This window comes from Hemiscyllium ocellatum, chromosome 5 (genome assembly GCF_020745735.1).
Source record: "Hemiscyllium ocellatum isolate sHemOce1 chromosome 5, sHemOce1.pat.X.cur, whole genome shotgun sequence".
In the NCBI taxonomy this organism is placed as follows: Eukaryota; Metazoa; Chordata; class Chondrichthyes; order Orectolobiformes; family Hemiscylliidae; genus Hemiscyllium; species Hemiscyllium ocellatum.
The window spans coordinates 82,188,276-82,214,817 of NC_083405.1; the positions used below are offsets into that span (position 1 = coordinate 82,188,276).

General features: G+C 40.9%; 1 protein-coding gene across 2 annotated transcripts in view; it reads left to right on the forward strand.

The window, feature by feature from the left end:
• Positions 1-26,542, forward strand: part of cmtm6 (CKLF-like MARVEL transmembrane domain containing 6) — an 80,683-nt gene that overhangs the window by 38,772 nt on the left and 15,369 nt on the right. For both annotated transcript variants that reach the window (XM_060824915.1, XM_060824917.1), the window contains exon 3: positions 17,227-17,403. In XM_060824915.1, coding sequence (XP_060680898.1) covers positions 17,227-17,403 — 177 coding nt within the window. The remainder of the gene's footprint in view (positions 1-17,226; positions 17,404-26,542) is intronic.

The following is a 26,542-nucleotide window of genomic DNA, read 5'->3' on the forward strand; positions in this document are numbered from 1 at the left end:
ATTCTGGTCGGTGCAGGAGACTACATGCTGCTTGCAAGTTTGCAGCTATTGTGCCTCTGTCTTGGCTCCTTCGAAAACAGCCTGAAGGCTGAAAGTTTTTTGGTAGACCAGAGCACTGCACCCCAAGGTAATATTGCTACAAGTCTCCACACCCACCCCCAGCAATCTTCAAGAATCCAAAGTAATGGAGCATTGTGTTATTTCAGGTAACGCTTCCATCTGTATAATGTGACATATGTAAACTACTTTGCAAACTGAATCAGCTTTAAACTGAAGAGAAAGGGTTGGGCTCCAGTTGGGGAAGATTGAGTAAATTAGATAAGGGTAGCAAGCAGGAAATGGTATGCAGAGCATGGCAGGACGATCCAGTGATGGTAACCCTCTGAGGGAGCCAGTGGTAGGGCCAGAGTTACAAGAATAGTAAAGAAGAAAAAAAAATGAATTAAGGACTCTGTATTTGAATGCCCACAGCAGTCACTTTTCAAAAAGAAAAGCTGAATTGTCAGCTCAAATTTAAATGAATAGGTACAACATGCTGATCATTCCAAAAGTTTGGCTACAAGGAAAACCAAAGCTGGGATCTGAATACCTGAGGGTGCATGACATTTTAGGACGGACAGATGCTAGACCTTTGATTAAAAAGGGCTGTGTACTGATGTGAAAGACAACCTCAGTTCAAGATGTAGAATCAGTTTGAGGGGAACTAAGAAACAGCAAGAAACATGTTTTCAGGAGTTTTTCATAGGAATCCAAATAACTATCTAAAGCTCAGTATAATTCAGGAAGTTAGATGCAGATGTAACGTGGGTAATGTCGCAATCATGAGTGATTTCAATTTACATAAAGTATAGGTAAAATTAATGTCGTTGCAATGGAACCTGAACTCCCTGCCTCACAGCACTGTGGGTGAACTACACCATATGTAGTGGTTCAAGAAGGTAACTCACCATCAATTTCTCAAGGTCAATTAGGGATGGGAACTACATGCTGGCCTGGCACTCTGCTTCCATATTGCAATTTGGAATTTTAAAAAAATAAATGTGAGTGTTTGCATGCCAACTATTTACAGTCGATAGCAATGATTTAGGTGTGGGGTTTAAATGTAACATCATCAGGTTTGTACATGAGACGACTAGGTGGAAGTGGGAGTTCCAAAGAGGAAATAGAGGTGATTCAGAATGCATTTGGAGAGGCTACATGAATAATCAGAAGTTTGGCAGAAGGGATACAAGGTGATATAAAGTTACCCACTTTGGTAAGAAAAAGCAGCACAGCAAAGTATTCCTTAATGGTCAGAGGGTTATATTGAAATTCAAAGAGACTGGGTATCTTTATTTTGGGTCACTGAAAATTAGCATGCAGGGATGGCAAGCAAATTAAGAAGGTAAGTAGCATGTAGCCATTGTGACAAGCTCATTGATTACAGAAACATAGATTTCTTGCTGCAGTTAAACTCCTGCTGAGATCACACTTGGTGTATTGTGTGCAAATTTGGTCTCCTTGCCCAAGAAAGGTTTATACTTGCCATAGAAAGAATGCAATTAAGGGTTCAATAAACTAATTTCTGGACAAAGGAATTGTCCTTTGAGGAATGATTAAATAGACAATGCCAATTATTCTCTAGAGTCTAGAAAAACGTGAAGTAATTTCATTCAAACATACAAACGTTTTACAGGGATCAACGGAGTTGATGGAGGAAAGATGTTCCCCCTGGCTGGTTGGTTGGGGTGGAGGGTGGTGGTGGAGGTGGTCTAGAATCAGGTGTATAGTCACAGATTAATGGATAGGCAATTTAGGACTGAGCTGAGGAGGAGTCTTTTCAAGCAGACAATGTTGAATTTATGAAATTGTCTGCCCCAGGGAAATGTGGAAGCTCAGTGGTTGAGTATGTTCAGCACTCAAATCAATAAAGTTTCCATATGTTAAAGGCATCAAAGAACTTGGGGACAGTGTGGGAAAATGATGTAGATTATCAAATATAATCTCGCTGTTTGGCAGAGTGGGCTTGAAGCGCTGAAAGGCCTCCTCCTGCTTCTAATTATGTTTTACTGAACACCAAGGATGTATTGACCATTTCCTGAAACAGGGCTCATGCCCGAAACGTCAATTCTCCTGCTCCTTGGTTGCTGCCTGACCAGCTGTGCTTTTCCAGCAACACATTTTTCAGCATTGTCCAACCAGCCTGCCAAATAGATGGGACCTGGACAAGTTGTTATGGCTTCATATCCTAATGCAGAAGATCCAAACTTTGGGTAAATCTGGTGTCCTTTTTAGCTAATTCAGTGCTGTATCACTTTTTTTATTGTTTTGGATGGTTTGCCACTGTGAGGTGTATGGAGATCTCTTGCCATATCTTACCAATCTCACCTCATTAATCAGCTTATGTTGTCTCTCAAGTCTGATTTCCACCTAATTTTTGCCACATTCCATTCTAGGAATAAATTGCTTCCTGTATTCAAACATATAGTGGAGGAATGGTTGTGGGTCTGTAGCTCTTGTTGGGTGCCGTTATTTGATCAGCCATGATCTCAATGAATGGTGGAGCAAACTGAATGGGCTGAAAGGCCTACTTCCCCTCCAATGTTTTATGGCCTTATGAAGCAGAATATCTAAGCCTTGCTTTTCCTACCTTTAAAAATGTTTTCTGACTATAAATGGTGAATTATTTTTTCCTACTGAAAATTTACTGAATACGGACACACAACGGTATTATTTGTGAGGATTGTGTAGTAACATGGCATTCTGCACACTTCAAGAAGGCTGACTCTAGAAAAAGACACTTTGTATTTTTTCCAGTCATTTTGTTTCCTTCACATAATAGTAAATTCACAAACTACCAAAGAAGAGATTGCATTGTAATGAAGGAAAGAGCTTGGATTGGAGCTTACACCTTGGATTGGACAGTTGCACCTTGAGCTAAATTCTGGAGGTTTACAAAATTCTGGTATCAGTCCAAAGTCATTGTCAGTTCAGAAACAAAAATTCAAGTGGGTGAGAATTGGACTTAAAGCATTGGAGAGCAACAGACCTCTTTCTTTCTATGGTGAGTAGAGGTGATCAGGCTTATTTCAGACCCTTTCAGCCAGATGATAAGAAAATGTTACATCACGGCCTGGACTTGAGTCAAGGTCCTCGAGGTGAAAGGCCAATGGGCTTATTTGCTGTGGCACCATCTCTTTAACTGTTTGGATTTAAAGTTTATATGGTATTCATGAACTTTACTTAACAAACTTATATTTTAATTCCCTATGCTTACATATACCACATAGAGTTTTGCTGTGGATAAGGAATACAATGAAGGCATATATCTTTTAACTTTTATGGTTTGGCCAAAATTGCAGCACAATGCTGAAAGTTGGCAGGGATTAATTATTAAACAGACAGTTGTGTGATCTATACAAGGACACAGAGTATGGTCAATAACATGAGAGGTTAGATTATTTGGACAGTGAAATTAATTTTTTACTGCAGACCTTTTTCAGTAGAATGGCTCTGCTTACGCCTTGTTGTTATCTCTTGACGTTTCTGGTTAATGGTCTTGCTGAAACTTTGGGCTTTTTGGGTCGTTGGTTAAGATTTGCAAATGCCTGGCTCATTGGCCTCAATATTAACCTTCCCTGCAGTGGAATAGATGATGGTCAAGCACAGATCAGAGGTCAAAGGCAGTCCCATGTACAGGCCACAATCTGAACCCAGCGCAATGGATTTGAAGCTATGCAGGTGACCTGCAGTGGAGAGGCAGTGATCTTCAGTAATGTGCTTAATTTGGGCTCCCACAATGCACAGTTTGGCGCTGGGTTTAAAGTTGCTGCTAACCCAGCAGTGAAGGGCAGGTGGGAGCTGGTAGTGGTTTTTCCAACCTTTGGAAGACTGAGTGTAAACCTGCCTAGATGCAGAAAATTGTCAAGGCTTTCCATTTTTTAAAATAGTTTACTGCAATGTTGGTAAACTCTCATATCAGTATCCTGATGCCCTTTTAAGATAAATCAGTATTTGTAGTTTAACTTGAAAGGAGCAGAGCATCGATGTTTCCAAGTTAAGACAGTATAATACTGAATGTACTGAGAGCGCCAGGCTGTTGGCTACTGCTTTTTCCCTTATTTACTTTGGCACTGGCATCACTCCTGAAAACTGCAATTCACGCTCATGACAAAGTTTGTTGTAAGAAATCCCTTCCCATTTCTTACATACTGGAACAGTTGCATGAGTGGCCTAGTAACATCTGAAGGTGATTTCAGTTTGGCAGATCTTGGTTATATCAAGTCCAGTTTTGCTTTAAAAGGTTCTCTGGGATTAGCATTTGGAAGGAATGTGGATGCACATTCAGCTATAATGGCCCCAGATCTGTAATTTTATTTATAGTGCTTTCTCCCCCTTGTAGACAGTCCCTATTGTGTGGTCTGCTGCCTGAGATTTGAAGAACTGACTGTGTGTATGGCAGATTTTCTGTGTCCTGTGGAATGCTGGGAGATAGATGATTTTCAAGTATTGGCCTAATTCTACAACAAAAAGCTTTTGCTTTGAAATGTGGGTTTCTTTTACGTTGCATGCATTCTAACTGAAAGATTAGGTGATACAGCATTCCTAGTTAATCGGGAGAGCAGAGGTACACACTCCCTTTCCTCTATCAGCCCTTTACCAGCACCACCTCCACCCATTCCTTCCCCTGCTATTTGTGGCCTTTTATGATCGTGCTGGATCGTCCTCTGTTTCACTAGCCACGGCCCCCTCCTGTTGGTTTCACCACTGGCCTCTGGCTAGCCTTTTAATATGACTGCTGTAGTGTGGGAAATGGTCCAAAAACATGTTCATGACGTTCTGCTATTAATTTTGATGGACCAGCAGCATCCCTGACTTTGCGAGGTTCCTTTGCTGTTTTGTGGTTTTGCCACCTTTCCTTATGCATCTTATTTGGGATTAAAAATAACTCACTTGGGTTTTCAGTGTGGTTGTTTTTTGGGGATTTAGTGTCACATACATGTCATGTCTAATATTTCTCAATGAATTCCAGTTTTGTTGTTAACATATTTCCTGATTTCTGTTAATGTCATGTTTTAGATTTGTTGTGGGGATGCCGGTGTTGGACTGGGGTGAACAAAGTTTTAAAAAAAATCACACAACACCAGGTTATAATCCGACAGGTTTATTTGGAAGCATTAGCTTTCGGAGCACTGCTCCTTCAGGTAACTAGTGATGATGGAGCAGCGCTCTGAAAGCTAGTACTTCCAAATAAACCTGGTGGACTACAATCTGGCGTTGTGTGATTTTTAACTATGTTTTAGATTATCCAGGTATATCTGATGGAAACAACAATAAATTGGAAAAGATTTGTACACTTTCATTTGAGTTAGCGCTTGTTTCCCAATTGCTCACCAATATTTGTTTGGTTTATCTCACTGTTTTAAAAAAATTCATTTGACCCTTACGCAAATAAGCTAAACATGCCATATTTATCTACAGGAATTGAAAATCCTACAGTCAACAAGGTAGGACTCAACAGGAAAGGATGAGGGGCAGCACATGTTGTCAGGAAGCACTCAAAGGAAGGGAGTTGTGAGCAATACCAGGGTACAAATAAAATGGGGGAATGAGAATAATAGAACAACACCCCACAAAAAGAGGCACTTCATCCATTTTACTTGTGTCACCTGTTTGAAGGAGTGATCCAATTAATCTTTTTCTTTTTCTCTCTGTCTTTCATTCTTTCTTCCAACCTAACAATTTAAGAATTAAACCAATTCCCTTTTGAATTACTAATGAAATCTGCTTTTACTGACCATTTTAGGTACTGGCTTCAAGCTCATAACAATTCATGAGAAAAGGTAGAAATGAGACGTTTGTAAAAATATAAGTGGGCGACAAGGGCAAGATGTCTAATGCTGGCATAAGTGCAATCTAGTGGTATAGTAGTAGCACTCCTGCATGAGCCAAGTGGCCCGGGTTCAAGTCCCATCTGCTCAAGAGGTATGTAATAACCTCTCTGAACAGGTTGATTACAACATAGGAAGGCACAGTATACCCCTCCTCCAGTATATTCACTGATTCGCCACATGAAATGTAACAGATGATCCATCAGTATTATGTTTAAAAAGTATAGGTATGTCTCCTCAAATCAAACCTCAAATTTCCAAAAAACAATTCATTGTGTCAACGTTTCTCTTGAAACTTTGCTTTCTTACTAGGCTAAATCACCTCTCATGTCAACATAAACTCCAAACAACACAGCACCTAAATTTAAATAGTATTGCTGAACAATGTTTAACAGGTCCTGACGAGAATTGGAATGTTTTGACTTGTAGTGTAGGGAAAAAAGCATCGTTAGTAAAAGTGACCATTGCCTTTACCTCAGTAAAACAAATGTTAAGCATTGCGAAGGCGTGTAATCTGCAAATTAAAAAGATGGGTTTGTATGTGGAATGACATTTCTGTTATACAGACTCCAGTGACAACACCAAGACAGATTATGTACCTTTGTACATGGCACGGTGACTCAGTGGTTAGCACTGCTGCCTCACAGCACCAGGGTCCTGGGTTTTTGATTCCAGCCTCGGGCGACTGTCTATGTGGAGTTTGCACATTCGCCCCATGTCTGCATGGGTTTCCTCCGGGTGCTCCGGTTTCCTCCCACAGTCCAAAGATGCACAGGTCAGGTGAGTTGGCCAAGTTGGATTGCCCATAGTGTTCAGGAATGTGCAGATTAGATGCATTAGTCGGGGGGGCAATGTAGGAGAATGGGTCTGAGTGGGATGCTCTTCAGAACATTGGTTGGATTGTTGGGCCAAATGGCCTGTTTCCACACTGTAGGGATTCTATGAAAGGATATTCTGGCTGTCAACAAAACCTCAGTAGCTATCTCATTTTTTAGATTAGATTACTTACAGTGTGGAAACAGGCCCTTCGGCCCAACAAGTCCACACCAACCCACTGAAGCGCAACCCACCCATTCCCCTACATTTACCCCTTTACCCAATTTTAGCACGGCCAATTCACCTAACCTGCACATCTTTGGACTGTGGGAGGAAACCGGAGCACCCAGAGGAAACCCACGCAGACACTGGGAGAATGTGCAAACTCCACACAGTCAGTCACCTGAGTCGGGAACTGAACCCAGGTCTCTGGCACTGTGAGGCAACAGTGCTAACCACTGTGCCACCGTGCCGCCCACGGTGCATCAGTTGCATCAGTTTCATGTTTTACTTTTACTCGCTTGCCCCACCCCCCCCCCTCTTCTCCATTGGATTCTGGTTTATGACCAGGTTATTATTCTAATACCTTACTCAATGTTCTTATTCTTCATTGGCTGTGATAGGTTTTATATCATGGATTCTGGTTTCAAATGCAAAGCCAAAATGTTGTGGATGCTAAATCAGAAATTTATTTTCAAAAAGCATTGAAAATGCTAAGCAGTTCAAGGAGGATCTGTGAAGAGAGGAAAGAGTTAACAATGTTGCTTGATGACCTTCTACCAGAATTGGAAAAGATTAGAGATGTACCTGGTTCTAAGGAAGCACAAAGTCATGCAAAGGGTACTGAAGGAATGAACATAAATGAGGTTCTAGGCAAGGCTGAAAGCTAGAAGAGATTAAACAACAAAATAAATAGGGATCCAAGGGAAAAGGAGATGGCGGTGGTACAAACAAAATGGCTGTCAGGAGGAGATGTAAATGGGAACAGCAGAATCATTACTAACAGTTGTCCAAAATATTATAAAATGGAAAGCAAAATAGTTGCAGACATTTCTAAATTCTGTTGAGGCCAGAAGGCTGTCAAATGCAGATCCAAAAGTTGAGATGCTGTTCCTAAAGCTTGCTTATGTTCACCCTCATTGTTGCTGGCCAAGGATTGCCAAGTCAGAATGTGGGAGTGAGGCAAAGAATTAAAATGACGTGGCATCATGAATCTTGGAGTCACATTTGCAAATGAAGTGGACCAGCTCTGCAAACTGGACACTCAATCCCTGTTTGGCGTCTCCCTATGAAATAGGACACTGCATCGTGAGCAAGGAGTACCGTAGACTATATTTGAAACAAGTACATGCAATGTGTTGTTTAACCTGGAAAGCTATTCAGGGCCACAAGTGGTAAGAATGGACAATGTAAAAGGGAAGCTGTGCACGGAGGTGGGGGGGGAGGTGGAAGATACTGTTAGGAAGGGGAGGGGTATTGGGGTTGAATGTGGATTGGACTGAGGTGTCAAAAAGGTAACAGTTCCTTTGGAGTGCTAGAGGGGAGAGGAGGAGAGGGTGTGTGTTGTTGGTGTCAGTGGCTTCCACCCTTGTCTGTATATTACTCTCTTGTAAAGTGTCAGCTCAGTACATAAATGGGCTGAAGCTGTATTTTCTGGCAGGGTCAGCGCTACAGGCAGCCAGCAGCTGGAAGGATTTTTTCTGGAACACAACACTGGTATAAATAATTCTAAACATGTTCAGGGCCAGCATTTCTCGGGAGGAAAGTACCCTGCCCACACTTTGAGGAAGCCATGATCAGGATTTCCTTTTTTTAAATTGCTTTCTTCTTGCCACCTAATGATTTAAAGGGACACCTAATTTGCCTGAGGACAAGCTCAGATTGAAATAAATGCTGCTTTGCACGGATTAGAGCTGTGAACACGCATTAAACCACCCCCAACTTGAGCGAGTCTGTACCTTCGGGTGAAGGGGAAGAAATGTAAAAGTAACTGGGCAAAGAGGACAAATTTTGAGAAATTGGGCATTTCAGAGTTTTAGATGGCTACGTAACATGATTGATTATGTAGAAACAGGTTTTTTTTTATAAACTATTTACATTTGCTGTGTTAGTACTTCACCGTGCTTTACTTTGAATCTGTTTTCATGAGGAAATGATGACGTATCTTCCAGATATTTTTCATTTGCTGATTGTTTATCATTTAAATTAGTAGAGCTCTTTGATAGGGAGGCTGTTTTTACTGCTATAAAAACTGCCTTGAATTGCGGATGATTTGTGTAAATAAAGTGTAACAGCTAAAATTCCAAGGGGAAACAATTACAACTGAAATTTAAATTATGTTGAGGGTAAATTTTTGGGGATTTTCTGCTTTGTTTAAAGAACAGTCCACGTGGTGTTGCATCTTTTCACTTTTGTTTTCTGGTGTAATTTTTTTCAGAATTTTAGAATTTGATTACAGGAAATCCTAACTGAGTCCAACCCATTGTATGCCAAACCTCTTCAGTAATTAGGCTGAATGTATTCACTTGCTAACCCTCTGTTGAGACTGCAGTGAGGAGTCCAGCATGTTGACCAAGAACTGAGTACAAACTGAAATCCATTTGATTTATTACTGTAGTTTGGTTTCCACCTTTGTGCTCCCTGAAGTTCAGCTTGTTTATGGCATGTAAATATGTTCTTCTTAAATAATTTAATCAGTCCAAAGTGTTGGCTTTGTCCAGTCACTTGGGTGTAGGATTTTATTTAGTTACCCATATCTAATCATCTTTTTGTCTATGAATACGTTCAATGAATATTAATGAGTGGTTTTGATTGGGCTTGCCATTTTGAAGTTTTCATTCTGTTTTTCTATGAAGGACACAAAATTTCTTGTAGATCTACACTTGAGGAATGGCTAGCACCTTTGAGTAGAATTTCCATATGGCTTGTTCTGTATCTCGTGCAAGGGTGAGCAGCCGCTCAAACCAATGTGAAATGATATTGGAGAGGATCTAGGTATTCAGAAAAAATATACAGGATGTTCTGTGCAGAGAATACCAGGAACAAAGAGCTAACTTTTTAGAGTTATAGTCCCTGAATTATTACCCAAGCAACTTTTCAAATTAATGTTGGAATAAGGTTAGCAAGGAAGCTGAGGGAGCAATGTAGCAAAAGGATTCCGGTTCATGTAGCTTTAGCATTGGGGGCATGAAGGAGCTTGTTGGGCGTCACCTGAACCAGGCTGGAGTTAGGGTCTCAGTGGAAAGGATAGCAAGTGTGGTCACAGGAACCCTCAGTTGATAAGTGGGATTCCAGGGGAAGGTTCGGCTGAAAAGAGTTCTGTAGATAGTAATTTTTAAAAGGGAAGGGAGCTGAGTAGCGGTGGTTAAGACACAACAGCAAAGGGGAAAATTTAAAAGGTATAAAATAATTAAGCCAGGAGAGAGAGAAATAGAAAATGTACAAGTGAAGCAGAGAGCAAAATAGGTTGATTGGTGGCTAAATTGGTGTTTTTATACTTGAAGGTACATGGACTAAAAAGAGCAAATTGGAAAAAAAAGTGCTGTTGGAAATTCAGCTGTGCCTTTGTAGCCATTACTGAGACATAGCTGAAGGAGAGTCCGAAATGTACCTGGTCTCTCACATACCAGGTTATAGGATTCGGAAGAAAGATGGGTAAGATGAAGGAACATGAATTGGTCTTAATAATTGAAATCTCTTCAGTGATGGCAGTGGCAACAAATTAGAATTAAGAGCAAGCGAAATATTTAAGACTGCAATGATGGTTGTTTTTTGGCCTTCTGTAAATGTTCAGATTGTATAAATCCAAAGATTATAAAAGCATGTAGAAAAGGTTGGGGAGCTCTTGTCATGCAGTGCTGGCATCACTACCTCTGATCAGAAAGCCTGGGTTTAAGTCCCACTTGCTCTAAATGTGTATAATATAGAAAAGGTAGAATCATTTAATGGGAAAATTTAACATTCGTATGCTTCTCCCAATTCATACTAGCATATGACAACCATACTAGCATATAGCACAACCATATTTTAAGGTTGTGCATGTCTTGAACGCTGGATAGATTTTTGCAACAATATGTCTGAGAAGCAGCAAGTGGGCGAACCATATTAGATTTTGAAAGAAGTGACACCCCACATTTAATTAATAACCTGATGGCACATGAGCATTTATCAAATAGCAATTATAACATTATTGAGTTTAACATAGGACTAAATTTTTGAGTGCTATCAAATTAGGGAATGAAAGCAGATGGAAGTTAAAAATGTCAGTACTGACCATGCATTTGACAGTCTGTGTTAGGCTCATTAACAGCTAGAAATACAGCCTTCAGCACAATGAGGTGTCAGTTTAAAGGGGATATTCTGAAGTTGCAGATTGTGGTTGAATGTAATTCTGTTGTGGTTGATAAACCAATTTATAACCTTATGATCTGCCAAATGTCAATCCTCCCCATTGCCTCAAACCAGGGAATCAATTGGGATTGGCCTTCCGGCTTTGAAAGCCCACTTATTACCCGCAATTGGGCATGGAATCGGCCTTCGTGCCAATTCAATGAGTGCCCATGTCAAAATTCCAGAGTAGGTAAAAACAATGACTGCAGATGCTGGAAACCAGATTCTGGATTAGTGGTGCTGGAAAAGCACAGCAGTTCAGGTGGCATCCCAGGAGCAGTAAAATCGACGTTTTGGGCAAAAGCCCTTCCTCAGGAATATGAAGGCTTTTGCTCAAAATGTCGATTTTATTGCTCTTCGGATGCTGCCTGAACTGCTGTGCTTTTCCAGCACCACTAATCCAGAAACAAAATGCCAGAGTGACCATTTTGTCCCAAGGATCAGTTTAGGACCATGAAACAGTTTCAGCCCCATTTCCAACCCCATCTGTTTACACCAATGTTTGGAGGCTTGAAGGGTTAACTTGTCCACCAGCATTTTTGGTAACTTGAGTATCTGTTCTGTGAAAAGATTAATTGTAAGACCTCTTATGCCATATTGTATGTCAGGTAAATTCACCTGAGCCAGACCTGCTGCTTGCAGCAATGTTTTAACTCCACCCTGAAGTATTACCTTTGTTCTTGTGGACCGTACGGATTATTCTTGTTCATTTAAAGCTGCTTAATGCTAACTGCCAGATTCTTTAATTGCATTTAAAAGGACTATCATTCCACTTCAATGCAATTGTTTTATTTGAACTTTCTTGGTGGGGGTGGGTAACAAAGACCATTTGGAATGTGAGTACAATAAAGTACAACCAAGTTGATTGTCACACAAGCAAATTGAACTCGAGCCTTTTGAGAAGACTTTGGTTTTAACAAGGCAAGAAACCACTCCAGCAGTGGCTGGAGAATGCTGGAGAATTTTGAATGCCTTGTTGACAATGTATCCAAGGAGGGGAACCAACTCTGAGCTGGTCTGAAAATACTTTACAAGATTGACACATCGGAGCCTTGCAACATTACCACACTGCTGTATGGGAGGCAGAGTAAATGCAGAACACTGGGCCAAAAACACATGGCTGAACCCACCTCTTAAAGTCAACTGCCAAGCTGAAAGTAGGAACAGCTAAGGAAAGTCGAATGTGGTAATTTCACTGAACTTGCTGGTGACCAGCCAAGTGTAACGTGGCAGCCCAAGAGCTCTATTCAAAGAAAAGAGCAGAAATACAGGAGTTAAAACCATTGTTTGCCCCGCTGTAAGAGTCTATATCCTCTGAAGTTTAAAAAAATTAAAAATCTTTTCTTAACTATATGTAATTATGATATGCTGACATACAAAATCATGTAGCTTTCTTAATCCCTTCAGCAAGCTCTTCCGTTAGATTGTTTTTATTAAACTTAGTTAAGATCTCCTCAACCAAAACATGCAACTGATCCCAAATCCAATTTCATTGCCACATAATATTCGAATAATCAACACAGAATCTTGGATCTTTACTTCATGTGGACGATGGAATTAATCTGCTGTTGGGCCACACAAGTATTTTCTTTCTGGATTTTTGTGATTTTGAAAAAAACAAAGTGATCCACATCAACTTTGTACTGAGATGAGTGCATTGGGATGGGGAAGTTGAGAAGGAAATAGTTGGTACCGAGAAGAGAAGATTGGTGTTGTCCTTTCCCTTCACGATGCTCCTATAGTAAACTGCAACTTAGTGCTTAGGGGAGCATGGCAACAGCCGTGGTCATACTGCATCTGATACAATGACCAATGCAAACCTGGCACAGATGTAATGAAATTTTCACACCTCTTACTTGAGGGATTGATGTTGGGACAGCCTAAAGTGACAGACGATTTCTAAATGAGCTAAAACATGAGCATCAAAGCGTTCATTGTGGTGATTTGAATGTATAAAATGTCTTCCATGGAGATCTGTGTGAAGAAATGCATCATGAGTGCCAAAAATGAAACTTTGCCAAAGGTGGGAGACACTGATTGCACTTTGGCAATACACTGGAACTGTATCACATTCACCACCCGTTGCTGCTATTCTGAAACCTTGCCCAGCAATAGTCTTCTCCTGTGTGGCTGCCAACACGCTGCAACACATGATCTAAGTGCGTAGCATTTGGAATTCCAGAATATAATCACCTATCACTGTGGGTTAATGTGATTGATGCTGTTCCCCCTATGATCTGTATAATGCAGCCTCAGTCATTTTTTAATGGTGATCATAATGTTGAAGGCCTAAGCAGAGCAGCCAAGACAGGCACTATTATCGGTGAAAACAGAGGAAGGGTCTGCCTTAATGGCATTGAGGTTAGAGTGGTGCTGGAAAAGCACAGGTCAGGCAGCATCCAAGGAGCAGGAAAATCGACATATTGGGCAAAAGCCCTTCAACATTCCTGATGAAGGGCTTTTGCCCGATATGTCAAGTTTCTTGCTCCTCGGATGCTGTCTGACCTGCTGTGCTTTTCCAGCATCACTCTAATCTTGACTCTGATCTCCAGCATCTGCAGTCCTCACTTTTGCCTAATGGCATTGAGTCTACCTACAGCACATGATCTGCAGTAGTTCAGGAAGGTGGTTCACCATCACCTTCTCAAGGGCAATAAGAGATGGGCAGTAAATGCTGGCCCAGCACCCATCCCATGAGTGAATTTTAATAAAAGGCAGGAGAGTTACATTTTGTGCAGACAATGAAACAGATGCAGGCACAATGAACTGAATGGCCTCATTCTGCACCATCATAATTCTGTGATTTGCTGGTTTATTTAAATAAAAACCTGACAATTAACTGATAAACATCATTAATATTCTCTATGGCAGCACCTCTAAGAATCAGAGTCTTAATCGTCTCTACCCTTTCATACAGTATTAAGTTTGGTTTTGCCCTCAAATTGGTATTTCTTGCAAATTGTCCTGTTAAGTGCAAGATGAAAAGCTTCAACAAAGGCTGTCTTTTTTTTCAGCAATCAATTTGAGAATCCTGTTGGGAGTTCTTACTCTTGGAATGTATTCAGTCTCTCCTGTGACAATGGGCTATCAGCATGGTACCACTCGAGGTGGTTCCTGATTTAAAAACTGCATCGCTCACATATTTCAACATAAAGCCTTGTGATTAGGTGATCTTACATATTTAGGTTAAGCTACAAACACATCTTTAAAATTAAAAAAAAAAGAATTTTTTTGCAGCAAGTCTAGCAATTCATATCTGCCTAGCTTCAAAATCAGGTTGTAAATCATAAACTAAAGGAAATATTAAAAGATAGAAGCATAACTTTAATTCGCTGTTGCTGGAAACCATAATGGAGATCTGGATATTTAAATAACATGCAAGAGAATTCTGTGCCGTCAAATTAAAATTCTACATACGTACAGTAGATGGTGCCATATTTCCTTATGTGTGGACCATTGCGTTTTAAATAATATACCGTGTACAAGTTTTTCCCATGTTTGTATGAAAACCACACAGGTCTTGTAGTCCCTATGACCTTTAAGTTGTTTTGGAGTTGGTGTTTTTTTTAAGCTGGTGGTCAGTTTCTGCTTATGCCAGGTCATTTTAATATCTCTAACCAATGTCCCAGTAACAATATCTGTGCTAATGGTGCATTACCTATCCTTAGCCTCTCCTCAACCAGGAAGACAATAGAAAATAGACAATAGATGCAGGAGTAGGCCAATCTGCCTTTTGAGTCTGCACCACCATTCAATATGATCGTGGCTGATCACCCTTAATCAGTAACAGCAGGTAAAAGCAGATATGATCGCAACATTTGAGAATTATTGAGACAGACATGTGAACAGGCACATAATAGAGGGATATGGACCATGTGCAAGCAGATGGAATTAGTTCAGAATGGCATCATGACATTGCAGATATGGTGGACTGAAAGGCTTGTTCCTCTGCTTTGCTGTTCTGTGTTCTTTTGGATAGATTCTTGTTAGGCAGGAGAATAGAGAGAAATCGAGCATAGATAGGACTGTGGAATTCAAAATACCAACGGACCAGTCATGATCTTATTGAACATAAAGACTCAGGGGTTCAAATGGTGTACTTCTGCTATTACTTCATATAGCATCCCTATCACTGCACCCCTTTCCAATTCTACCCACCCTCTTCAAATGTTGTCCCTTACTCCTCCCCTTCTCCCCTTCAACACATTATTTGTTGGTCCAGCAACTTTGTAATTGCTGGAATTCCTTTCTAAAACCAATGACTGACTACCTCGCCCTCCTCCTCTTAGGCTCTCTTTCAGGCCCATCTCTTTGCAGTCTTAGTAATTCATGTATTATTGATAGACACCTGGAGCAACAGTTCCTTTTTGCCTCCTGAATCTGTACATGGTCAGTTCAGGACCAAGAAAGAAAAAGGGGAGAACAGAACGAAGTAATAACTTAACAAAAGAAACCTTTAATGTGTAACACATGATTTGGGAATCCAGCCACTTTGATTCTCCAATTCTTTTCTTTTAAACCACATTCCTTGCAAAATGTACAGTTTGGTATAGCAGTTAAGCATTATTTTGCCAACATTCCAGAGCTTGATCACAGCATCATTTTAGTTCTTACAAGATAGTGTGTTTACAAGTTCATTACCTAGTAGAGGTTTGGGTTTGTGCTAGGAGCTAATGAAAGATTGAAAGCAAATCAGTTGGACAAGTGGTGTCAGTTTTAATTTAACAATTTAAAATATTCCGTGGAATAATTCTGGATCAAGGGAGTATCGCCAATGGAAAATTGCTGGTAAACCTAAAGAGAACACTGTTTTTGCGTTCATATCTTTCTAGATTTCACTTGATGAGTTAATAGTTATTGCCTGTCTTAAATCATCTTTTTCTATACACTGTCCAGTCAAATGATCAAGCCAGATTAGATAAATGCCTTTTCTTCTATTTTTAGGGGAGAGATTACAATTGACAGAGCTTGCGTCTGAATTTCGGGCATGCTGGGAAGATATTCCTACATGAGCCATTTTTACATAAACATTAGCTTACCTAATTTCGGTGTTTTCATTCCTTACCTTAAAGTCTCAAGCACAAACAGGTTTGTATGTTGCATTAGACACATGCTGGCAACTATTAATTATCCCATTGCAAACATTCCCCTGAGCTTCTTGGTTTCTGTTTATTCAGATTGAAGTGGATCCTGCAAAACACAGTAATGTTCTCATCAGTAACCTTGGTTGAATACCACTTAGAGGGTTTCATTACCATTTAGTACTGGGTACATTTTTTTTACTCTGTTCTTATTCAACAATTTTCCTGGAATATAAAACATTTTGAATATGTTCAGGAACAGATAATCATGTAGGTTTGAGAAAAACCACTCATTTGAAACTGAAGCATTGTTAAGCTGTTTCGGCTTTTTGGGACTGGGTACTACAGTGGGTTAATACATGCTTCATGCCTTATCCCTCAGGTTTGTATACAACCTAAGTGGGCATTGCCAGGGCCCCAAACAAAATGAGTTTCTTATTTCTTAACAGACTCAAAAGTATCCTGTTGGTTTGACACCAAACTGAAATATTAAGATAAGAGTCATAGAGACGTACAGCACAGAAACAGACCCTTCAGTCCAACTTGCCCATACTGACCAGATATCCCATTTACCAGCACTTGGCCCACATCCCTCTAAACCCTTCCTATTCATCTACCCATCCAGATGTCTTTTAAATATTGTAATTGTGCCAACCTCCACCACTTCCTCTGGCAGCTCATTCCATACACTCACCACCCTCTGCATGAAAAAGTTGTCCCTTAGGCCCCTTTTAAATCTTTCCCCTCTCACCCTAAACCTATGCCCTCTAATTCTGGATTCCCCATCCCAGAGAAGAGACCTTGTCTATTTACCCTAAATATGCCCCTCATTAGTTCGTCTGGAAGTGGAATAAGTCGATTTGTGTGAGATAGTGTATTCTGTCGACGCTGAAGTTACAATGTGATGAACGGGGTAGCTTAACTGTATGTGATCAATACCATCAGTTGAAAAAAGTTTAATATTAACAGTGTCAAAGGCCAGCCTGAACTGAATTGTTTTATGTCCACATGAAAACATGATTTACAGGAGGTTTGTCTGAATTTACTTTTTTTGCCTTTTCCCTGAATAGATCCTATCATTTGTGGCCTTTATTCTGGAGGAGATAGTGCAGAACTGCATGCACTGTCATGCGCTTTACTTCTTCGAGTTTGTCAGCTGCAGTGCCTTCTTACTGACTTTCTTCCTGCTGTTCGTACTGATGACATCACTGAAATCCAAATTGAACCGGATCAACTGGACACGAGTGGTAAGTGAAGTTATTTTATTTATTTAAAAATGTTTTGCTTTATGTTTAGTTTGGCATTCCATGGTGCTGGATATCAAATCCTCTAGTATTTCTATCTAAGCTTCTATTTTTATATGTATTTCCAGAATTGTTCAAATTCAAATTTATCCTAGTACTTACCTAAACAGAATCAGAAGTCATGCGACACCAGGTTACAATCCAACAGGTTTATTTGAAATCACAAACTTTCAGAGCACTGCTCCTTTGTCATTTCACACTTCTGAAAGCTTGTGATTTCTAAAAAACCTGTTGGACTATAACCTGATGTTGTGTGACTTCTGACTTTGTCCACCCCAGTCCAGCACTGGCACCTCCATATCATGCTTAAATAGTTTTTTGGCGACACTTAGGACAAAATAAATTTGCTTCTTGCGATATTGAGTAACAGCCAAATACTTTTGCTATGCTAGAGGCTGTAGCCCACAACAGTATCATAGCTCCAGTGTTGGAGACTCTGACTACAGCACAGGTACATCTATCCACATACATTCAGTCCACAAATGGCAGACAAATCCACTTTGGCCAATTGTCCCCATCAGTTTACTCTTAATCGTCAGGGAAGTATGAGACATGTATGTAGATACAAATAGCTTATTCCTATTTTCTGTTTCTGCCTATAACCTTAAACATCTGCTGCCTCTATCATTTACATACGTAGCAGTAGTTTGTACAATCTACAAGGTGGACTGCACAACTCATCAATGTTCCTTCTGTAGCATTTCCCAAACCTGCAAATGTTATCACCTAGAAGAACACGGGCAACAGGCGCATGGGAACACCAACATTTTCAAGTTCCTTCCAAATTTCTCTTAGTCTCTTCCTGGAACTTCCCTCATCATTGTTATTTCAAAATCCTGCAAGTCCTTACCTCGCAGTACATTGGTTATGTCTACATATACGGGCTGCAGAGATTTATGAAGCCAGCTCAGCACTCCAGGATAATTAGGAATGAAAGTAAATACTAGGTTTGGCAGTGACGTGCATATCTTGCAAACAAATAAAATAAAATGTTGCACTGGTGGAGTAGGAGTAGTTCTGAACAACTCATGGGTTATCCCTTTGTCTGTGGTACTGTTGTCACTGGATTATGGTTAGCCAGTTTGATTTCAAACTGACTACTTTTTTACTATTAAATAGAACCTAGTAGCTAAAAGTCTGGCATTCCTTTCGTCTTTGGGTTTTATTTTGGCTCTTTCAACCTATTGGTGCTGATCTACAATAAAATATCAAAATTGGAGCAATTCCAGCTCCTCTCCCAGCTACAAGCACAGCCTTGAAAAGTTCAGTGTTATCAATAAAGAAGAAATCCGCTAAAAACAAGATGTGCTACAATAGAATGAGAAAGATACTGCATTAAATAAACGCACCCTCTGGGTAATACTTTATTAAGGCCACAGAGGAGTTAAATTAATTTACCTTAATACAGATCGACGAAAGGTATGCCACTTCCTCAGCCATGCCTTTGTAATTTTCTTGTGATTTGTATTTATCAAGAAGTGGTAACCTGTTCCACACTCCTAGGAATAGGTACATCTGGAATGAGGAAATATCAGTGCCCCATCCTTCCGCACGTTCTGTGTCGGCCTCTTTATCAAATACTGAATCCATTCACTTTCCTAGGAAAATGGCCTTTATAGTTTCTTCTTGCCCAAAAGAGTTCATTTAAACAAACCCCTCCTACACTATATCTGTCTAATATTTGTGCCACACAAGTGACCGTCCCCAAGATGAGAGAGTTCGATCACCGACACCCTGTACTCTTAATATGTAATGGCATTACCATTATTGAATCCCCCACAACAACATCCAAGTAAGCCAAAACTTGGATTTACCATTGGGGGGTCACCATTGACCAGATACTGAACTGGACTAGCAATATACATACTGTGGCTACAAGAGCAAGTCAGAGGCTTAGATTCCTGCAGTAAATATCTCTCTCCCTGACTCTGCAAAGCCTGTCCACCATCTACAAAGCATAAGTCAGGATTGGGTTGGAATTTTCCCTACTTCCCTGGATGAGTGTAACTCCAACAATACTCAAGCCTGTCGCTATCCGGGACAAAACAGCCAGCTTGATTGGTACCACTTTCGCAAACATCCATTCCCTCTACCACTTACAGTACCAGCAATGTGTTCCATTTCTAAGATGTACTGCAAAGATTCACAATGTTCCTTAGACATTACTTTCAAACCTATGACTGTTATCAACTACAAGGGCAGCAGGTACATGGAAACAACACTAGCAAGTTTTCCCCTTAGCCCTCACTATTCTGACTTGGAAGTATATCACTGTTCCTTCAGTTTTGCTGGAACAGGATCATGGAACTACTTTCCTAATGGCACCATGAGTCTAGGTATAGGATATAGACTGTAGCGATTCCCATAGGCAGCTCACCACAATCTTCGCAAGGGCAACTAGGGAGGGACAATAAATGCTGGATCAGCCGGGAACGTTCACATCCCATGAGTGAATAAAAAAGACACCACTATCTCCTCAAATTAGGTATTATTTATTATTTATTTCTTAGTGTTCACTCAGTTTTGGTTTACTTGGAGGCTGTAAGTCTCTATGTGCAGTGATTTGGACAGAGGGCAGAAAGGGTTAGTCGTTGTGGCAGATGAGGTGTGAGACCCCCTGGGTATAGATGCTGTATCCAGTAGTGATGTCCATAGTCCATGAATATTGCTGAGGTTAATGTAATAGAGCCGGAATTTGAGTGGTAACACAGAAAGATTTTGGGTAAGATCATTGACCTTTCCCTGAATTCCTGGGCATTTTGTTTGAACCTGGGGCATCACACTGGCCCAAGCTGCTATTTATTTCTAGGCCAGCTGTTTGCCACCTTTGGTCTGCTGAGTGAAGAATGGCCTTTCTTTCAATCACACCATTCACCAGGGCCTTCAGGTCCCAATCTGGAAAGCAGGGTCCCAGCCTCCCATTCTGAGCCATTTTGATCCGTAAGATGAACATGCTCTTCACTTGTAGCATCTGAAGCGATGTGCAGTTGTTTTAAATATGTCAGCTTATGTGAGAAGGGCCTGGCATCATCAGGAATTTATAGAACATTACAGTGCAGTACAGCACCTTCAGCCCTTGATGTTGCGCCACCCTGTGAAACTAATCTGAATCCCATCTAACCTACACTACTCCATTCTTATCATCATGTCTATTATATGCATGTCTGAGAAGGATGTCAAAGGGGCCAGTTATATAATTAATGACTTGAGATTGGGGGGGGGGGCGCTAGTGTGAGAAAAGTCATTTTGTGAAACTTCCCAAAACTTACAGTGCCTAAAAATGGGAAAAATCAGCCCCAGACTGAGCTTCCTAACGATACAAAATCCAGTCGAGGTTATAAATTCAAGGCTGCAAAAAAAAAATAGACCGCTAAGTGCTAAGATGGCAGACAGGAATATAATATGAGGAAGTGAGAGCTACTGACGTAAGTTGTAAGAATTAGAAAATTATTATAATTTTTAAAAGGCCTGAAACTTCTAAATGTTGATGCTGAGAGAGATTTGGGTGTGCTCTTTCTTAGAACACAAAAAAAAATTAGTGTGGAGTTACATCAAGCAGGTAGGAAAGTAAATCCCATTAATCATTGGGATTGGAATACACGATAAAGAAGTCTATCTCAAATTGTACAGGACTTCAGTGTAAGTTGTGCTCTTAATATTTAAGAATGGATATTACAGTGATACAACAAAGGTTCATTACATTGGTGCCTGGGATGAGATGGTTGGCCTACATAATGAATTTGATTATATTGGGCCTGTTTCACAAGTTAAGAAGAATGAGAGTTGGTGTCATTGAAAGACGTGGCTTCAAGTCTTCACGTAAAGTTGGAGTGTACCTGAGCAGGTGAAATAACTGTGTGAGTCATGTTAAAATTGAGACTGTAGTGCTGGAAAAGCACAGTAGGTCAGGCAGCATCTGAGGAGCAGGAAAATCAACATTTATGCATTAGCCCTTCATCAGAATTCCTGCTCCTCAGATGCTGCCTGACCTGCTGTGCTTTTCCAGCACCACAGTCTCAACTCTGATCTCCAGCATCTGCAGTCCTCACTTTCTCCTGAATCTTGTTAAAACTAGTTTTGGTTCCTTTGGATGTTTCTCATCTGGAAGAAACAACAAACAAGTTAAAATGTTGGACCATACATGTGCAGCACCATCTAGAGATGCAGCTTAGATAACTTACCAAATACAATACTTTGTATTTCTTTTTTATTAGCGATGTATCATTGCACCAACACATTGTAACCTGTTCTAAAAAGTTACTCATCCACAGTACAGTCCTTTAGATTAATCAGGCTCCATCTAGTGGCAGAAGGTAGCCAGTGCTGGTATCAGATGGTGAGGAGTACCTGCATCAAGGAGGAGAAAGTGAGAACTGCAGATGCTAGAGATCAGAGTTGAAAAATGTATTGCTGGAAAAGCGCAGCAGGTCCGGCAGCATTCAAGGAGCAGGAGAAGCGACATTTCGGGCATAGGCCCTTCTTCAGGAATGAGGAAGGTGTGCCAAGCAGGCTAAGACAAAAGGTAGAGAGGAGGGACTTGGGGGAGGGGCGTTGGGAATGCTATAGGTTAAGGTGAGGGTGATGGGCCGGAGAGGGAGTGGGGGCGGAGAGGTCGGGAAGAAGATTGCAGGTCAAGAAGGCGGTGCTGACTCTGAGGGTTGGGACTGAGATAAGGTGGGGGGAGGGGAAATGAGGAAGCTGGAGAAATCTGCTTTCATCCCTTGTGGTTGGAGGGTTCCTGGGCAGAAGATGAGGCACTTTTCCTTCAGCCATGTTGCCATGGTCTGGCGATGGAGGAGGCTAAGGACCTACATGTCCTTGGCGGAGTGGGAGGGGGAGTTAGTGTTCAGCCACGGGGCAGTTGGGTTGGTTGGTGCGGGTGTCCCAGAGGTTTTCTCTGAAGCGTTCCGCAAGTAAGCGGCCTGTGGGCAGCACGGTGGCACAGTGGTTAGCACTGCTGCCTCACAGTGCCTGAGACCCGGGTTCAATTCCCGCCTCAGGCGACTGACTGTGTGGAGTTTGCACATTCTCCCCGTGTCTGCGTGGGTTTCCTCCGGGTGCTCCGGTTTCCTCCCACAGTCCAAAGATATGCGGGTCAGGTGAATTGGCCATGCCAAATTGCCCGTAGTGTAAGGTAAGGGGTAAATGTAGGGGTATGGGTGGGTTGCGCTTTGGCGGGTTGGTGTGGACTTGTTGGGCCGAAGGGCCTGTTTCCACACTGTAAGTAATCTAATCTAGTCTCCCCAATGTAGAGGAGGCCACATCGGGTGCAGTGGATCCCCCAAGCCCCTCCTCCCTACCTTTTATCTTAGCCTGCTTGGCACACCACCTTCATTCCTGAAGAAGGGCTAATGCCCGAAACGTTGATTCTCCTGCTCCTTGGATGCTGCCTCACTACCTGCACCAACCAAACTTTGCACATGGTGCACTTCAGTGCAGAATAGGAGGAACCTGTCAGGAGCAGTGCAACTAAAGAACAGACCAGGTGCTAAGATAAGTGCAAGGTATGCATGTAGGAGCAAGAGCCAGAATAAGGTCCAAGCTGAGAACCACAGCAACATGTGAGCATCAACTGAAGCCCCCAGTGATGACAACAGACACCAGGAACTTCATAAAGGAAAAAGTAGGAGAAGGAACTGGGGTGAAGAGAGGGTTTTAGAGCTGACAGTGAGGGAGGGGAGAGTGGAGTGACCTTCAGGATTGTGATTGGAAATGGAAGCACTGGGGCAAAAGCCTCTTATGTGAACAGGTTGCAGAACAGGAAGTCTAGGGCTGATGACATTTTAATGTTATGACTTTCTTTATATTGATACCACTTTATAAACACAGTTAGAACAAAGCGACATTAAGTGATTTACCGTTAGGTGGAGACATACTGTAGATTCTAAAGGGCTTTGACACAGTAGAGATTGAGAGGTTGTTAACACAGGCTGAGTAATCTAGGACTCGGATAAGGCCTCAGGATAAGATTCTTTAGGACTGATGAAGAAAATCATTTTCGTCAAAGGATTGTGGATTTGTGCAATTCTTCATCAGGCATTGGGGTTGATGATGCTGAATCATTGAATGTAGTCGATGCTGAGATCAATAGATTTCTGTACTCCATTGGAATTGAGGAATATGAGGACAGCGGGTGTAACTCAGTTGAAGTAGATGATCAGCAACTTATTAGATGGTAATGCAGATTCAAGGGGCCCTGCTCTCATTTGTTATTAGGATCGATTCATTTAGCCATTTTTAAACAATGGCACAGTTTGGGATTGGATAATTGACAACATTACACTGTTGTTCAAAGTTTTTAAGGATAAGCTCCAATGATTATGCTTCAGCCTCACTGCTGGGGAACTATTAGAAATAAGCATTTGGAACAAAGTTGGTGGTCAGTTGAGAAAATGCAGTCAGTTAAGCAAATAGGGTAATGAAATGGAGATGAATTTCCAAAAGACATTGATAAAGTACCCCACAAAAACTTTGCATGTAAAGTTAGCTCATGGAATAAGGAACTGCATCAAGATGGACATGAAATTGACTGAATTTCGGAAACAGAAAGCAGTGATGAATAATTGGTTGTTTTACAAACAGGAGGAAGATTTGCAGTGGTATCCCTGTGAATCCAGTGTTTGGACCCCTGCTCATCTTGATGTAAATGAATAGCCTAGACTTTGGTATATGGGCCATACTTTTAAAATTTATGGATGACACAACATTTGGCTATGATGAGGACAAAGGGAGGTTGATGGAATGAGTGGCTCAGTGGTTAACACTGCTGCCTCACAGGGATCTAGGTTCAATTCCAGCCTCAGGTGACTGTCTATGTGGAGTTTGCACATTCTCATGGCTGCATGGATTTCCTCCAGGTGCTCCAGTTCCCTCCCTCTGGTGGGTCTGCACACCACCAGACCCAAAGGTGTGCAAGTCTGGTGGATTGGCCATGTTAAATTGACCATAGCATCCAGGGATGCTCAGGTAGCTGGATTAGCCATGCAAAATGAAGGGATACAGAGATAGGAGTGAGTCTGGGTGAGATGCTGTTCAGAGGATCAGTGTGGACTTGATGGGCCAAATGGTCTACTTCCACACTACAGGGATTCTCATAATTTTGTGAAAGGACAGAGAAGTGGAAAATAAAATTGAATGTAAGGAAGTGATTTATTTTGCGAGAAAGAACAAAGACAATATAAATGCACAATTCTTACAGTTGCAGAGCAGATTGAGCAAACTGTTAAAAAGCAAATTGGATCCTGATCTTTATAAATATGAGCATAGAATACAGACCAGGAAAGTTTAAAAAATAAAGAAGTAATAATAAATTTAAACAAAACAGTGGAGTATGGCATTCAGTCTTGGCACCAGACTTTAAGAAGAATGTAAAAGATTTTGAGAGGGCACAGAAAGGATCCAGAAACCCACATTGTTTCCTGAGGGATGAGGAATTTCACTGATAGATTCAATAAGTGGGGACTGTTTTCTTCAGGGAAGAGAGGATTGAGAAGGGATTTGGTAAAGCTAAGTGATTGGCAAAAGAACAAGGGGAGAATGAAGATCAATATTTTTACACAGCAAGTAGTTAGGATCTGAAATGCATTGCTTGAGAGTGATACATGCAGAGCCAGACACAACCTTTGAAAGAGAGCTGGATCATTATCTTCACAGGGCTACTGGGAAAAGGCAGGGGAGTCACTGTAAGTAAATTGTTTTTGCACATTGGGCTGAATAGGCTCCTTCTGTGCTGTAACCAATCCATAATTAACGTGGTATTAAATAGTTTAACTGGAAAAGTAATTGCTGTATATCCAAAACTGGATAGAAAAGAAGAGGATTATCCTAATCTTAATTTTCAATCGAAGCATGCTGTTTGCATCATCTTTATACTGTGGGATGTGCCTATTAGACATGGTTCTGTAACATGAAGCTGATGATTTAAATTCTTTTTCCATTTGTATTGGAGTATCTGAACACAGCAACAATTTTGGCCTCATGATATCTGGCAATAGATCTCTCCCCATACTGGAAGAATGTGTGAATAACACAATAATGCAAAATAAATACTCTGTTGGCTTGTACTATTGGTCTGAGGAAGAAAATACAGGCAGCAATCTCTAGCATCACTGGAAGCATGAAAGTGATTTACTTCCAGAGATGTCTCGGAAACCCACTTGTTAAAATGAATATTCGTGCCACTTGTTTATATTACTTTGCCATCTTCAAATATAGCTGGAGGCCTTAAGAAAAAAATATTTTGCAAGGAAGTAATTTCAGTTCACACATCAACAATAAAGTAAAGAAAATATTCATCAGTTCCTTAAAGAATGTAACAGGAATATACAACCAAAATAACTATAGGAAAACAGAATTTCACATTTTTCATGGGAGCGTTAAATAAAAATAAATATTCAATTAATTTCAATGGTTAATTACTTTGGTATTTATGTTTAGCATTTAAAAACTCAACTCGTATGTTTCAGATCTGTGTTAATAGAGAGCCTGTTAATAAACAAAGCAGGAAACAAAGTTAAATACTATCTGTGAAATTTCTCAGTGATGTGTTGGGATTGACTGTGCTAAGTATGTAGCAACTGTTGAGGTTGTACCGAATGAATTATTCATTTAAATAACTGATTTTTATAAGACAACAACTATAAAAGAACTTTTCCCTTCTTCCTCAACATTGCATCATTTAGAGTCCATAGTGTTGTATCCTATGGAAACAGCTCCTCGATCCAACTGGCCCATGCTGACTAGGTATCTTAAACTGAGCTAGTCCTATTTGACTGCATCCAGTCCATATCCCTCCTATACCTTTCCTAGTCATGTACCTGTCCAAACATCTTCTAAATGTTATAATTCTACCCACCTCCACCACTTCCTCTGGCAGCTTGCACTGCCCTCTGTATGAAAAAGTTGCCCCTCAGATCTCTTTTTCTCCTCTCACCCAAACCTGTGCCCTCTAGTTTTGGACTCCCCGACCCTTAGAAAACGATCTTAGCTACTCACCTTATCTAAGCCCCTCATGATATTATAAACTTCTCTAAGATCCCTCAGCCACCAACCCTCCAGGGGTAAGAAGTCTCAGCCTATCCAT